The 16,159-nt window shown below is 37.8% G+C and overlaps 1 protein-coding gene across 1 annotated transcript in view; it reads right to left on the bottom strand.

Moving 5' to 3' along the window:
• The window catches only part of astn1 (astrotactin 1), a 389,683-nt gene that overhangs the window by 155,649 nt on the left and 217,875 nt on the right, over nt 1-16,159 (bottom strand). Inside the window, exons 16-17 of the mRNA XM_053329701.1 lie at nt 11,591-11,695; nt 3,050-3,238 (exon numbers count right to left, since the gene is read on the bottom strand). Coding sequence (XP_053185676.1) covers nt 3,050-3,238; nt 11,591-11,695 — 294 coding nt within the window. The remainder of the gene's footprint in view (nt 1-3,049; nt 3,239-11,590; nt 11,696-16,159) is intronic.

Raw genomic sequence — 16,159 nt, 5'->3', positions numbered from 1 at the left:
AGAGTTTTTTTGCCAATGAAATCTATTTCTTTCCTTGAAACGGATGGTCCTGTGCCAGGTTGAAGCAGTTACCCACTTATATTGAATCATTTCAGATCTTCACATCCCGATGTAATCATGATGCTCTCTGCTCGATGGAAAAATGGATTCTGGATAGATTTCGCAACAGTGCAGGCAATCAGATTTTCATTTCCACATGGAGCAAACCTGATGTTTTTATTGTTATTTCAACATGGGGACTGATAACAAGAGTACAGCCTGAGCAAATACAGTATATGGCCTCATCCAAAGCAATATAACAACAATAAGCTTAATAGAAAGTGATTGTTGCAATAGCTTTAAGCAAATACAAATGATCTTATGTATAGTAGCTGTACTATATTGCTGCTGTATGATAATGTATGCTGCATGTAAGGAAGGGTGACTGCATATATGAACTATACACTAACATCTATTTGTATAGCTGTAGTTTAGTTTTTTGGACATTGGACATTTGAAATCTCTGTATTTTACTAATAATCTCCTAGTAAATTCCCCAAAATAACCAAGCAATTTTGTACTAATTATAGAAGAAATATATACATATATAGAGGCAAAGTTCTGAGCCAGTTATCTGAGTTTATTAAGTTGTATTTAATTCATAAAGCAGTTGTTGATTCTGGAGAAGTCTTCTTTAAAAACTGCCATCAAAGAAAAAAAGCCCTCATTAATAATTGATGTTAAACTTGATTCTCAGAACATATGCTTGCCTACACTTTAATTCTGCATGTTCACATGTTCAAACTGCCTCCTATGCACTGACTAAAAGTATGGAGAAGGAATTAATTGCTTGGCTGTGTACCAACTGATTATTTTCCAAAAGTTTCCTTATAAAAGTATCTCAGTTAATTTTAACAGGAAATTGTGGAAAACTGTGGAACATTTAAAATCAAGTGTTGGGAATTATTCATGATTTATGTTTATGTACAAATCTGTCCTCATTATTCTGTTCTTGCAATCTGCTGTTCAGCATTTTGGTGTCAATACATCTTTTACATATGATCGCACCATATAACAAAGTATGGCCTGACTGATATAGGATTATTGGGACTGATCCCTATACCAATATTAGCCAGTAGTACTTACATAGACTGCTATTCATTTGAATGAGAACATATGTCCAAACTTTCCACTGGTCCTGCACGTAATATTGAGCTCTACAAGTTGTGGAAAAGAGTTGCTTGATCTAGCATGAATTGGAGAACAACTTAAAGTCACTAGGATGAAAAGAAGGGGCATAGCACTTTTTTCTTTGATTGTGTTGAATCGTTTAGCAGCGTCTGCCAGTGGTGTGTCAGAAGAGGCTGAAAATGAAGAGTAATGGGCTTTTCATGAGGGTGGGAAAACTCAGTCATCTAATGCCATCTGTCAGCACAGAGGTAACTGGGAGTGAACAGTGGAGCGCAGCGGGGGTGTCCTTGGACAAAACAAGGGAAGGGAAGAAAAGTGGCCGAGGCAAACAAAAGGAAACGACTGCGGACAGTATGGAGCCACTGAGGTGAAACGGTGAGGAGAGACCAGCTATTACTTACGTCTGCTCTGACTTACTGAGAAAACAAGCACAGGTAACAAAAAGATGGATGGCTGACGTGCTGGCATTTTGAGTCATAGAACAAAAAGCAAAGGCATTGATTCTTTGAGTTTTCATTTAAGTAGAACTACTTAAAGTGCTTCTGCACAGTGCTTGTGAAGTTTACTGTAATTGTTTGAGATAGAACAATGCTGATTTTACTGCAAAGCCTGTTTTGATCTACAACACACACTGTGCTTCAGTGTGATAGTCAAACACATGACAAAAGCATTGCAGCGTTACAATGCTTGGAATATTTGATGCACATGCAGTGTAGACAGCGAACAGATGTGACATGCCAACATAAAAATCTTTCTAACACAAGAAAATGCATGTAGCTGTCATTTACATGGATGACTTCACTACGTTACATGTGGCTGCTGCTTCACATGAATGTTTGTACAGGATCTTTTATGTGGAAACACGTTAAATAAGTGTCATCTGCTTGGCTATTAAGAGTACAATCACCAGCCTGAATGTACTTGAAATAATAAGAATGCACAAAAGAGCTTCTGTGCTGCCGTCTTCACAACCAGTGGCCAAGAAGTACTCCGATTGGTAACTTAAGCAGAAACAGGTATATTTCATTCTGAATTGTTGTGGAGTAGAAGTATCAAGTAAAAAATGGAAATACTGTACTTGAGTTAATGTACTTAACAACACAGAGCACTTTTTCAACCAATCCAGCTCAAGTCTATCAAGTCTTTCTGATACAGTACCTTTTATGTTTTGGTATGGATACCCACACATTCATTTTGTCCAGACATTCAATGTTAGATTTTGGTACCTGATGCTTTTTTATATTCACCATAGTCCCATTTCAATCAGTACCAAAAAGGTTTGAGGTTCACACCCTCACCTCTGATGAGACTTGCTTGTTTGCATGGTTTATGGTGCCAACACAACATCCAAAACACCTATAAAAGATCTACCACAACAATCACAGAAGGGTACCTTTATAAACGGTCCAAAACAACCTCTAATGGTGGAAAAAGGCCTCCAGAACATTTGTGAAAGATTGCCATCCTTGGAGCCCATTACATTGCTCTTCAATTGGATACAACCAATAAAAAGAGGGACAAGAGAAGAGCTTTACTAAAAAGGTTTTATGTATAGCTCACATAAGCTTTTCACCTAGCAAGCGTTTTACTCCCAGCTGAAGTATGATCAAGAGTCCTGCCAATTCTAAAATTGTTATATGATAATCCAGTCCACCCCACCACACACTCTCTATTATATATAGTGTGGGGGTGACAGCTTATAAAATGAGTACAATCAATGAACGTATAAATAACTGCAGGAATTAAAGTCATGTTCCTTCAACCTCCCACACAGCCACACATACACACGTTGGTCTTACCTTTGCCATTCATTTATCCACTTATAACTATCATTCTTTATCATGTGCGCTCACAGTGTAAGACTGTGTGTGTGTCCTACCTTTGCTGATGTCCTGGTACTCCAGCCACAGCTGTCTCTGGACCTGTTTGTTGGGGTACCAGATGGTACAGGACTCCTGGAAGCCGTACACCGCCTCTTGCACATAGTGGTTTCCGAACTCCCTGAGGATGGAGACAAAGTCGCTCCGCTGTGTCGCGCCGTCCAGAGAATGGATGGCTGAGCTGAAGGCTGGGAGGACCGAGGGGGGGAAAAAAAGAAGCTGATGAATGTTTCCAGTTGAAACAAAAACCTGAATCAGATTCTTGAGCAGAATAGAAGAAAAGAAAGTCTGGGTGAACAGGAAAATATAGGTAAGTTGTTGTTTGCTCACATTTTCTAGAGGTATAAATATTTATCTTATCTTCTAAGGCACATAAAGCTGTAGATTCTTACTGGATTTGTATGGATCCCAGATAAACTACAGATGCTGTTTAGGAAGTAAATAAGGGGAGTTCCTATTACAAATGTTTGGACACAGAATAATAAGTATTTCAACTACTAAATTGCTGTAATCTCACTGTCAATATTTTTCATTATAACCCTGTCATATGCTATATTTAATGTGTATTTTATTCTAGCTCTAGTCATGTACGTGCTCCACCTCTCCCTGCATGGATCTTTGCTTTAATATAATCACTGTATTCACAACAATATCAGAAAAGCACTCTATTATGTTCCCACCTTGCTCTCCACAGTTGCTTATCATTTTGAGCAGAAAAACATGATGATGCCTAAATGTAGAGTGTTTGTGTTTAAAATGCCTGTGATGGTTGGCAGACAAAAATGTTCCACTTTAGCAGTTCGAACACCAGATGTGAGAACCATTTTTTATGGTATTTGGGACACGCTGCTGACATTAGAGGAATATTTGTAAATGCTAATTGCTTATTATATTAATGGCTCAGTAACCAAAGGACTTGCATGATTATTTCAGCCATCCATCCACCATTATTATCAATATCATTAGTAAAAAAGTACAGCAGTTATAGAAGTAAAGGCAGCAGTTGTTGCAGTATTAACTCTTACATACTGTTCATATTCTACACCCCTGCAGTATGTTAATCAATTTTGTCCCTCATAAAAAGTGTCTATCCCAAACAGAAAGCATCAATATTCAATCTGACTGATCAATAAATGTGTGATTAAACCTTGATCAATGTTTCAGAGAGCAGAGAGAGTGTATTTTTTAGATTTTACACCACTCAATTTTGGAGAAAAAAACTGCTACTATGTTGTACCGTAATTTCCGGACTATAAGGCGCTACTTTGTTCCCACGCTTTGAACCTCTCGGCTTAAACAATGACGCAGCTAATTTCACAAGCTTCGTCAAAATATCGCGTGACCACACAGTATTTCAGTGATCACGTAATATTTCAACAATGTTTCCAGCTGTAGCAGTAGCAGCTGAGTAAAAGCCATCAGGTAAGTGTTTATTTTAATAAACTCCTAGTGTACTTACAAACTTTCCAATGCATCCATTTATGAGTAAAGACTCTATTTGTACTACTGTAGAAGTTTGATAGCAGTCCAGGCATTATTAGTGGGGTCATTTACCAGATACACTCCCGTTAGCGCCTGTACTAAGCCATTCAGCTGAGGGCTCTCACTCCACTATTTTATATTAGATAGACCTCATGGTGCATATGACGCTAGGTCGAAATTATGCCGAACCATCGCTTTAAAGCCTGTGTAAAGTTCCTTTGTTTCAATGTAGGCACCTGCAGCTTATAGACAACTGTTAATTTAATCAAAAATCCATGTCAATAGACAAGGTTCAAGTTTGACCCCAAACATTTGTAGCATCTATACAAAAGTATAATATTTTAAAATATTCAAGTTTTTGTGCATTTTGGGCCACTTTAAGAAAACTCATTACATTTCAAGGTTAAATATATTTTGGGTGTTTTTACAGCTGACAAATGTCAAAATTAGTCAAATTTGAACCAAATAGTATGTAAGGGTTAATAGTTGCTGCAGAGGTAGATACACACCCCCACCCCCGCCCAAAAACAAAACATGCCTTTAGCTCCATGTGATATTAAAAATTGTTGAGTTCAAAGTGACTATGAAAAATGTATAAAATACTGTTGTGTCAATGGTTTGAAGTTTGAATCAAATGCCATGTCATTTGCCACATGTTCTCACAAATAATTGAAGTAGTGTGATAATGACATATCATCAGTGTGTTCTAGCAACCTTTATTAAAGCACTGGTGTCTAACTTTGTGATCCTTTTTAATCCTGGGTTGTTTCACTTTAATAATTGCACATAGGTATTTGAAATTACAGTGGATGAAGTGGCAGATTCTGTCAGGCGTCTGGCATTAAGTGTCTTAAACGGCTTTAGTGGACATCTGAGCCAGCTACTTACTATTCATGAACCCTTTCAACCAAAGACAGCTGATTATCCACACATGGACATGAACAAGAATGGTCCCTCATGAGAAAAAAATAAAGAAAAATAATGATCTCTACATACTTAGACACAGTGAAAATGGAATCATGTTGATGTCAATGCTATTTTTGTGTGTATTAGAGGCTCAGTTAAGGTGCCTGAACAACATTGAGGGTGCTTCTTAATACTTGATGAAGGATTGGCATCAGAATACCTGATGAAGGTAAAAGTTTGGTGTGGATAAATAAATAATGCCTCTTGGGAGATTCAGACACAAAATACAGTACACTTTTCTTTAAGCTATGGGCACCCGGAGTTTCAAACAGAATGGGAGAACTTTCATGTTTGCAACTTGCTCCTTTTGCTCTGCAACTCTGTCTTTATTTTCTTGTCAGCAGTTGTCTTTGTTCCACTGTCAGGCTACTGTCAGTCTTTCATTCATGAATAAGTACATGGTAGGTTTTCATATCCATACCAATTTCTCCTTGTTGCATTGTCCCAGTAATGGCAGTTAAACATTAAGGTTAGATGTATGTAAGATTGGTTGTTTATTCCATGGACAGTAATATTTCAGTTTTCACTTGTCTTAGTTCTACTTTCAGAAGTTACACAGTCTCGCTTCAACACAAATTTATGAAGAAACTTTACTTAAAAAAAGCATCATGTCAATTTAGGCACAGCTCCCATCTTTGAGATAATGCAGGGAATTAAAGCCCTTATTTATACAGCTGATACTGTGGTTTAGTACATTCAAGTACTTTCATTCTTATTATGAAAAAATGTCTTAAAAGTCCACGTCTTCTGGAGCCTTTGACCATTTTCACACTGTCCACATCAGCAGATTGGAAGACTGTGTGATACACCAAAAAAGCTCCGGAACATACAGGTAGGTGGACCATTAACTGAAATGGTTCCATCAGCTGTTGTTTACAAGGTCAGGAATGAAATGTCAAGCAATTTTTACGGACACCAAAAGATGAAAAAGGTGTTCAGAGGGTATGGAAGCTACAGTTCCATATAAACTGAGCAAACTCAGTGTGCTCATGAGGGGACAGGTAATGTGGTTGAAAGCTCCAGAGCAAGTGGGCTACAAACTGAGACTGGGGTCCCTGAGCCACCTAGACCATCACGAAACCTACAGCAGTTGCATGCATTGCTTTACTGGTGAAGACTCTTACCATTACTGCTATCATGACTACTTCCTTCTAGTAATAATTCATTCAAATATATCATTTGTGAGTGTTTATGGAATGTATTTTGACAAGAAGATGTCAGCCTCAAACTATTACTTTATTGTAAAAAGTTTTTCTCAATGAAAAGACACCATTTGTGTAACATGTGGCCCTATTTCTGTCTATGCATGGCAACAGCATCCACTGCTTTACAGCAGAGAAGCATCAGTATGACACAGAGGTGTAGAAGACTACGGTTTCTCTCTTTATTTAGACCTGGATAAGTGGTAGTAAGAACCTTGGGGTTACAGATACCTTTTTATAGCTAATTTAAAAAGCAAATCCGCCTCAGGGACTTTGTGTCCTGGGAGAGACCTAAGCTGAAGTGACAGGTTTTTTCTCACAATGGTGGATAAAAGGACTTGTAAAATCTAATGTGAATAATTCTGTCATGATACCTGTGGATTTTCAGGGAGCAGAACGACACATTTCATTGACAAAACAAGCAAAGAACACGTCCCCTAATGCTATCCCCACTTCAGTCAAACATAAGATGTTATAAAACACATGGGGAAGCATGTTTGATGTGATACATAGACCGCCGTATAACAAGATGACCATGTGCTCACTGGGATTCTCTGGAAAGCAAAAACGCGCAATGGCAGTTTATCATTATCATTTCCAGAGGAAGCCGTATTAATATCTCAGCACTCACGCTCCGCTCGCTCTTACTTCTCTAAAATTAAATTAGGAGGCCACTGAAGTGAGAGACAGAGGAGTGCAGTGTGGATGAGCGATGGGGGCTTTGCTATCAGATGTACAAATCAGTAGCCTCACCCCTCCGGTGGCTGTTGAAATATGATGAGCTAAAGTGGGAAATGGGAGTAAAAGGCTGCCGAGTTGCGTCTGAGCGAAGAGAAAATAGAAACTGTATCCTCGGCAGACGCGGCAGCCACTTTCAAACCACAGCAGCGCCCATTGGAAATGCATTAGAGGTGTCATGGCTGTATTTACAGTAGGGTGGCTGCACTTACCAGAATGGGAACTGTTCGTGATGGATTTATGAATAATGAATGCATTTAAAAACATGACAAAAATCCAAATTATGAAATGACGCGCTTCCCTCCATCCAGGCTGAATGTAAAATTTCGACAAATGTCATTTCACCCTGAAACACTGCCGATGGAATAACTCAAGTTATGTAGTGAGGCAAACAAACCAGATATATTTTCATACAATAACACATTGAGCAGTGAGGAATCTGTCAGAAAATATTGTGTATAATCCCTGACGTGTCAGCAGCTAGGAGCAGCCTTCAGAAGAAGTATTGCTTGACTAAATACCTATCCACAGTTATCTTATTCTGTGAAGTTTCCGTGGCAGGCGCTGTCACAACGGCTTGATCTTGCTATAGATACAGAGCTTTGTGATATATGACAGGCTATCAGAAAGAAAGAGAAAAAAGACAAGGAAAATAAAATGAAATACATATTTCTCTACGTTGGTCTTCATCCAACCACCCTTCTATCGGTCTCAATCATCAGATTTGCATGTGACATGCACTTTATATTCAGGAAAATGCTCCTGTAATATCTAACCAAAAACTTGATGATGTGAGAGGATTTCTGCTGCTATTACCTGTTGCTAGATCACCAACGGCTTCATCAAGCCAATTCAACCATGTACATTTATTACCTGTAGTTTAAGTCAGGAAGACTATTGTCATAGATTGATATTAAGTGACAACAGGGAGCACAATGCCAAACCCCTAATACACAGTAAGACATGATTTTCAGATTGACCTGTGAACCCAGGCTGTGACCCTGAACCAGAAAGGTGGAGGCAAGCTTGTAAGCAGTGATCAGTGTACTTAAATGGGCCGCATTGTTGTGAGAATGGCTGTGATTGGTGTGAGATTGATAAGGAATGCTGAATCAATCAGGAGCTGTCAGCTAATAACAGCTGGGCCGTATGACTTCCATGTCTTGCATGAAATAACGTGGTGCTTCATTTCAGTCAGGAACAACCAAAAAGATAGTGGCCCACATATACATTTACACACTATTTATCACATGTACCTCAATATTGGATGTACACTTATTAGTATATGTTCTGTATATGGATTCATACTGTGAGTAAGACACTACAAAGAGAACACACTAGTTTAGAAATAAATATGTTATTTTTTTAGTCTAGGTGAGCTGAAAGCATGTTTGTAATCATTTTAAAAACTTAGACCTGGGAAGATTTATTTCTATATAATGTATTTTTCTTCTCCGTGTCATGTGTCATAAAATTCATAATCTTCAGTTCTTTTGTTTGTTTGTTTGTACCAAAATATAAACAATAAGATAAAACAAAGATAACCCAGACCTACACTCTGACAGGTTAAAACACAACTAAATCATATTGTAAGAACACTGAAAAATCAACAGTGAAAACAGTAATGCAGTGATCTGTGTAAACCTAGTGCTGCAGTAGTTTGCCTTACCTTTGTTGTTACCTTTTTAGAATTTCTAAAATGGGGCATTTCAAATTGTTAAGATGCAGCTGAAACTAATGGTTTGGTAGTTGTGGATGGCGCTGAGTATGCTGAAATAATAATTACAGGCAGAGGTCAGAGGGGTTTTTGAAATAATGATATGGTACCAAATTTTTGAAAACACTGACAATGGCAAAATCTGAAAAAGAGAATCTATAGCCCTTTATCCTGTGCAAAGTTAAATTGTAAGAAATGTCTTCAGCATATGGAGATGTTTTTGTAAATCTGAGGGCTTGGTATCAGTACTTGATACCTTTAACCCTTACATATTGTCCATGGGTCAAACTGGACCCATTTTTACATTTGAGAGCTGTAAAAACACATTATACTTTTCCACTCACTCATGTGACCCAAATAATTGTATTTTTTTTAATACATCTGACACACATCTTAGTACAAAATCAAAAATCATTATTCATATTCTACAAAATGTCCTGCAGGAGCATATATAATTATTGTAAATGTATTTTTTTTCATTAATACAATACACTGTTTGCTCTCTGACAGCTTCATTAAGGATTAATCAAACATTCATCAATAACTAACGGCAAACTCATTAATGTGAATTGGTGTTGAGACGAATTATGAGTCAGCATGAACAGTATGTGAGGGTTAAGATATCGACTGAAATAAATCAATACTAAGTAGTATCCAAACGTCTCCTGTCAAATGATACCTGCAACCGATCCTTTTTGTACCCAGAGCTAGAAAATCAGACTATTTGTATGAACTTGCTCACAGCCAATAAACACCAGCGTTCTTCGATTTAATGCAACACGTGATTGGCCCACTGTCACACCAACTACAACCCATCTGTGGTGATGAAGTCGTGGTGAATTTGAGTTAGCGCGTTTAGCAATACAGCAGCCAAGATACCACCTAAACACTCTAAAGTCTAGTTACACTACATGACTGTTACACCACATAAAAGCAAGTGTACAAAATGTGTAATAGGTATCAAATGAAGTACTTAATTAGTATGGCTATCTTGGATTGGTACTGACATGGTCATTTTTTAACAATACCCAGCCCTAATGTGAACTCACCCAAACTAAACTGCTGTAACTTAAAGTGCAAACTGACATAAGAATGTGCTGGTATTTACTTTATTTGTCAGTTATCCTTATTTTTGGTTCCTTCAGATCTAATCATACCAATATCTGCTATCCAGCCTCAACTTCAGACATATCATTACTCGAGTGAATCATATTGTGTTGATCTTGTGTATTTATAATAACAAGAGTGTTGGGGAATAAAACCCTAATGCTACTGACCAAATGTTGCATGGATTTGTTTCCAGCACAGGTGACAGCACGTCCCCTCACTCCTGAGCACTGTGCCACTGTGAGTGTAATCATCACTCATCGTTCTCTGACCCTCCCACATGTCTCCTTCCTGCCATTAGAAAACCCTGGAGATCTGTCCAAGGCAATTTTACTTCCTCTTAAATAAAGAAAACGTCCATTCTTTTAGTCACTTGCTGTTATGACTTTGTGTTTTCATTTGCTCCGGGCCAGATGGCAGTAACCTAACTTTAGCACCCAACGTTATGAGGCACCTGGGTTCCGGTGCTCGCTGGAAAGGTCACCTTTTATGTGGATTGTTGAGCTCCTTTGATATTCAGAGGAACTTTCTTGATTATTGCTGAGGGGGGGGAAAAATAAAAGCTGCTGATGCTTATTTGGCATCACTGTATCTGAATACCTCCTTCACCATAACTCTGTGGGATTAGCAGGTGTGCTTCTAAACATTATTGGGTATTAAACATTTTCATGACTTATTATAACATTACCACAGAAGTTGAGGTCGTAATACCAATTGCTCCCTGTTTTTTGCCCTTTTCCAATGACATTTTGCTCATTTGTGATTAAAGGAAACTTGACCCTAACCCTTTCACTGCCTCTCAGAGCTCCCACTAAGCACCACAGCTCAACAGAAGAACCATAACCTGTCTGTAATTGACTGCTTCAGAAAGGGTTTAATTTGATATAATGGACCCAAGTTGAACAATTTAGAGGTACATTACAAAAAACTGCCAGCGTAGCGCCCTGTTGTGATGTGCTGGAGTCTGAATATGTTTAAAATGAGGCGTTGGCGTTTTTGGCGTTGAAAGCTACGTAAAGTCATCAGTGGAGTGTTTTTCAGCACCGACAAAGAAGCGAACGCATCCCAGTCTGGAAACAAGTTGGCAGCCTGCCTGTTAATCACATCGCTGATAGAAGAAGGAAAATTAAACAAAATACCCAAGCTGTTTATGATGAGCTGCTAACCTTGATGTGTCATATTAATTACAACGTGATAAATAATTGATAGTCGACGGCGCTGAGTTTATGCCACAGATACCCGGGCACAGTCTTCTCTAGCATAAATAAACAATCGGTAATAAGAAAAAGATATAAATTATTAATCTCCAGAAGCAGTGAGTGATTTACCTTGAGAGAGGACCCACTGATTGAGTTTGACGTGGTACAGCACCGAGCGAAGACTCCAATGCTGAACGAGGGGGTAGCCAGATACCTCGCTGTAGTTCACCATTCCTGCAATAACACACACACACAAAAACACACATTGATACATATGGATGTAGTCTTGGTACCGTCACACCTGTAAAACCATATAGAGAAATTGTAATATTCATGACATTTACTTCCCTATAGTGGATACGAGATTGTCATATCCAGCTCTAGATCAAAAGAAAGCCCTACAGCTCAGTTTTGTTTACTTTACCTGAAGAATCAGGAGGAATATTTAATACATATTAATATAATATTAGATGACAGGAGAGGGAAGCAAGCAAAGTCTCCAGTGTTAGATCAAAGTGGAGCCAAAACTGCGGCTCGGCCTCCCCGGAAAGGCGCGGGAAAATGGGAATATTAACGTAAAATCTATTCAGAAATAGCGATATAGTAGAAGGCAGGGTGAAGTGTTCAGCGTTAGATGAAAGTGAAGGCCAACGTCCCACTTGAATATACAGCACATTCATATTAAACATGAGGATTTTCATATCAATGGTATGCTGAGGATACCGACTTTTCCCCCGTTTATAAAAAAGAAACACTCAGAGTAAGACGGAGCACAGCCACATTTTATGAATTTGAGGAAGGTTTGGGTTAGGGTTAGGGTTTAGGGTCTCTGCTGATTATCATGTCAAGTAAAAACACTAACATTAAAAAAAAAGAGAAAAGAAAAAAGAAAAAAGAAAAGCATAATCTCAACAATCTTCCAGAACGTTCATTATTTCACTGTATGTTAATGAAAAGCTCCACTTCACGGATCATAGAGATCATGTGGTGTACACAGCATCAGTATAGTGACTCTTAATTTACCAGTCACTATAATGAATTTGGGATTCAGGAATAATAAATCCAGCACTGAGAGGCTTGAGAACAGCTTCTACCCTCACTCCTCTCTACGATCCTAAATGAAGACTTTTCTAAATCACCATTTGGGAGTAAATGTGAAAAACAAAGTGTGCAAATGTAGACTACAGCTGTTATTACCATGTGTCAGATACATATTTAACATTTAAACTCTAGTTTTATCTACAGGATGTAAACAATAATTACACTGCCATTCAAAACTGGAGTATGTCTGTCATCACTGCTTGGGTCAGTGATAAATAAGGGTTGGCAAGATGAGCAGAACATTTCTTTAAAAATAGTTTTAAAAGCAGCATCAGGTTTGTTCAAATGTACATTCAGTATTTTTGTTGGTTTGATGTCATTTGAAATGACATTTACACTATTTGTTTTTGTACCAAAAGTAAGACTGAATGCTCTTGAAAATGTCAAATGGTGTAACCACAAAATAATAAATATTCAATATTCTATGCACCTACAGTGTATTTAAGTGGACTTATACTAATAATTGCTTCATTGTTCCTGATTGACATGATTCTCCAGATGAATTATTACGTTTTTTTGGTTACACCACTTAGACATTTTGCCGTAGTCCTCTAATATATTCTCTTTTAAATACAGAAATGTGATGCTGGGTCCACAAATAATAATGTGTGCAAGTTATTTTAACCCCTTTAAATTTGACTGAACCACATGTACACAAAAAATCTAACTGACCAGCTTACTAAAAAAACTCAAAAAAACACTTTTACACTAAACACTGTGAGAAGCTGAACCAAAATGTATTTTATAAGTATCAAATGTTTATGGATTGGTGGATTCAATACCGGATTCAGACAGACATGCTATGAATCCCCTGCCCTACTGCTGACTAAGCAAATAACTGACTAATTGACTCAGTAAAAGTCAATATTTTTGTCCCAGTCTCTCCATCACTGCAGATCCCAGTCATCAACAAGATTTAACAACACTGTACTTCAGTGTAGCTAAATGTAACTCTGTCATAACCATTTCTTCATGTTGCTTTCACACAGCCCTGTATATTATCTTTATTGATTTTGTCTCATTTACCGATCCTTCCCCCTGCTGAAATCAATATCACCTATCTCCACTGCCACAAGAGTCACACATGGGCCGATGGGTTTTTTTTCTTTTCATTTTGGTGCACTGCACGGTCTGTCAAACATTATGCATGCATCTTGCGCCACTGACCGATGACCTGTCGTCTTATCCGCAGCAACAAATAGTCGGTGTCAGATAAAGCAAAACATGAGGACGTGTAAATGAAATAACAACGGTACAACCAAGGCAGCAAGGATATCCATTATGAAACACTGTGAGACACCAAGTGGTTTAACTAACACAGCCTAAGAGGACTAATCTGCCCCCTTTTATACACATCAATTATACATGCAGCATCATGTTGTAATGAAACAAAACCCAGGCACAGACAAAAAGTCCAATTCTTTCTACACCAGTATGATTTCTATTAATCTAACTGTGTGTGCAGATGCGGGGGCACACACACATAGATCCAATGACCTCTGACCTAACGCCATAAGGATGTCAAGGAAACATGGACAGTTTGAATTAACGTTATTTTTCTCTTCAGCTACAGAAGGAAAGGATCTCTTAAGCTGTGAACTTTGGTAGAAGCTAAATGTCTTCTAAGTATGTCCCTATTTCTTCCTTTCATTTACAGTCAATGTCTACAATGGTTAAACATGCTACTAAGTGTATAAATATATGTATCCTGATATAGCTAACCCATGTTAACTTTTATTGTGTTTTAGAACTATTTCATTAGTTTGATATTATGCTGAATTCTAACTGTTCCAAATCTGTGAATTTACACAACATCACATAAGTGTATTTGATTTTAAACAGTATGAGTGTATTATTTGGCTATTGTTGAGTGTGAGGATCATTTATTACCATAGCTGTGTGTCACATTATCTTAACTACAAATTAGAAAAAATGAGTCTAGTCTGTTTTTTATTTGCTAATCAATATTATAATATTACATGTTTCCTCACTGGTTCTCATAATATGTCAACATTGCCGACAGAAATGAATAAATAGTTTTTTAAATATTTTATATAATAAAAATATTTTATTTTAATAAAATGAGTCACTGTTAAATTGAAGACCAGTTTTCACTTCATACAAATCAATTCATTAGTAATCAACATATCCTTTTTCAAAAGAATGGCAAGTCTATTCTTCCAAGACATACCTCCTATACTATTACTACTATAATAAGCTTTACAAGTCTTTGTCTTCTACTGGCCTTGTGGCTTGCTGAAAAAATGCTGCTTCTTCTATATTCCTCTTGACCCTGCAGCTAGAATGGACTGGCATTTCGGGCGTTGTCCTTTTTATTCTATGCCTGAGAGCTCCAGAAAGACTGAAATACACCTAAAAACCACAAGCCGAGTACCAGTATAACACACCTTTTCATTTGAATATATATTCATTTTCTAATATCGCAAAGTTAAAACTTTTTTAAAGACTTTACCAAGAACTCTTTAATAGTTAGAGCTCATCTTCAATCCTCCAGCCTGCCTTTGAATGCTAACACTAAATCACACGGCCTTACAGTGTGTTTAGTTGACTCTGTGGCCTCATGGAGTCTGTGCCCTCACCAGCATTGGATTCACCCTCCTAAAAAAGCTGTGAACCAGAGGTCTTCACTCAAGATGCAGTGGTTCTCGTCTGACTGTTGCCCTGGTGACCTGAAGATCACACCGAGTCTGTATAGCCTCGCGTGATATTTTCCCAAAAGTTGGCCTCATCATCAGTCCTTCACCCACAGAAACAGATAGAAATTTGACAAGCATTCTGACTGAGGAGTTGATGCAAAGACCTAATTCTACATACATTTGCATTGGTTGTTAGTTAATTATTTACTTCTTATTGGCTATTTTGATTAGTTTGATAACATTAATTAATCAACTCATTCATTCTGTCCAAAATAACTTAACTAAATGTACCCATTCATTCTAAGGCAGCCACTATATTCACAATGTACAACCTTCAGATACAACAGTGATTCATTTGATTCCTTTCTTTCTCCTTGTAATTAATTAATTAATTGGTGGCATAATTAATAGAGGTGATGACTCTTATAATCTTACAAGTGAATGTTACACATTTCTAAATACTGGCTACAAAGTGATGGAGCACAGATTCTCAGTGAGCAGGTCTTGGAGTTAATAAATAATCTCCCAGCCTTGTCGTTTGGTCAGAGATGTCGACTCAAATTTATTTTATTATTACATTACAATTAAACATCAATTATTATGAAACCAGAGCTATTAAAGTGTCTGTGATCATTTGTTCCCGTCAGTCTTAGGACCTCCTTGTTTTTTGCATCAGAATCCAGGATCAGGCCTGTTAACATTAAAGGAACTTATATTGGGCCATAGGCAGAGCTGCAGAATATAAATCATCTCGTCTCCCATAGCAACTGACAGCCGTGTCATGCTGCAGCAGTGGGATTACAGCCATACATCACTATGACTGCTCCCACCGTGTTCACAAGCACATCCAGAAGGTATCTGGATAATGCTTGTGACGGGGACACATATCCTGCAAGCACGGCCGTGGAAGAAGGGAACGGAAAAGAGACAGAGGGAGGGG

This window comes from Scomber japonicus, chromosome 12 (genome assembly GCF_027409825.1).
Source record: "Scomber japonicus isolate fScoJap1 chromosome 12, fScoJap1.pri, whole genome shotgun sequence".
Lineage (NCBI taxonomy): Eukaryota > Metazoa > Chordata > Actinopteri > Scombriformes > Scombridae > Scomber > Scomber japonicus.
This window is presented reverse-complemented; position numbering and strand designations above follow the sequence as displayed.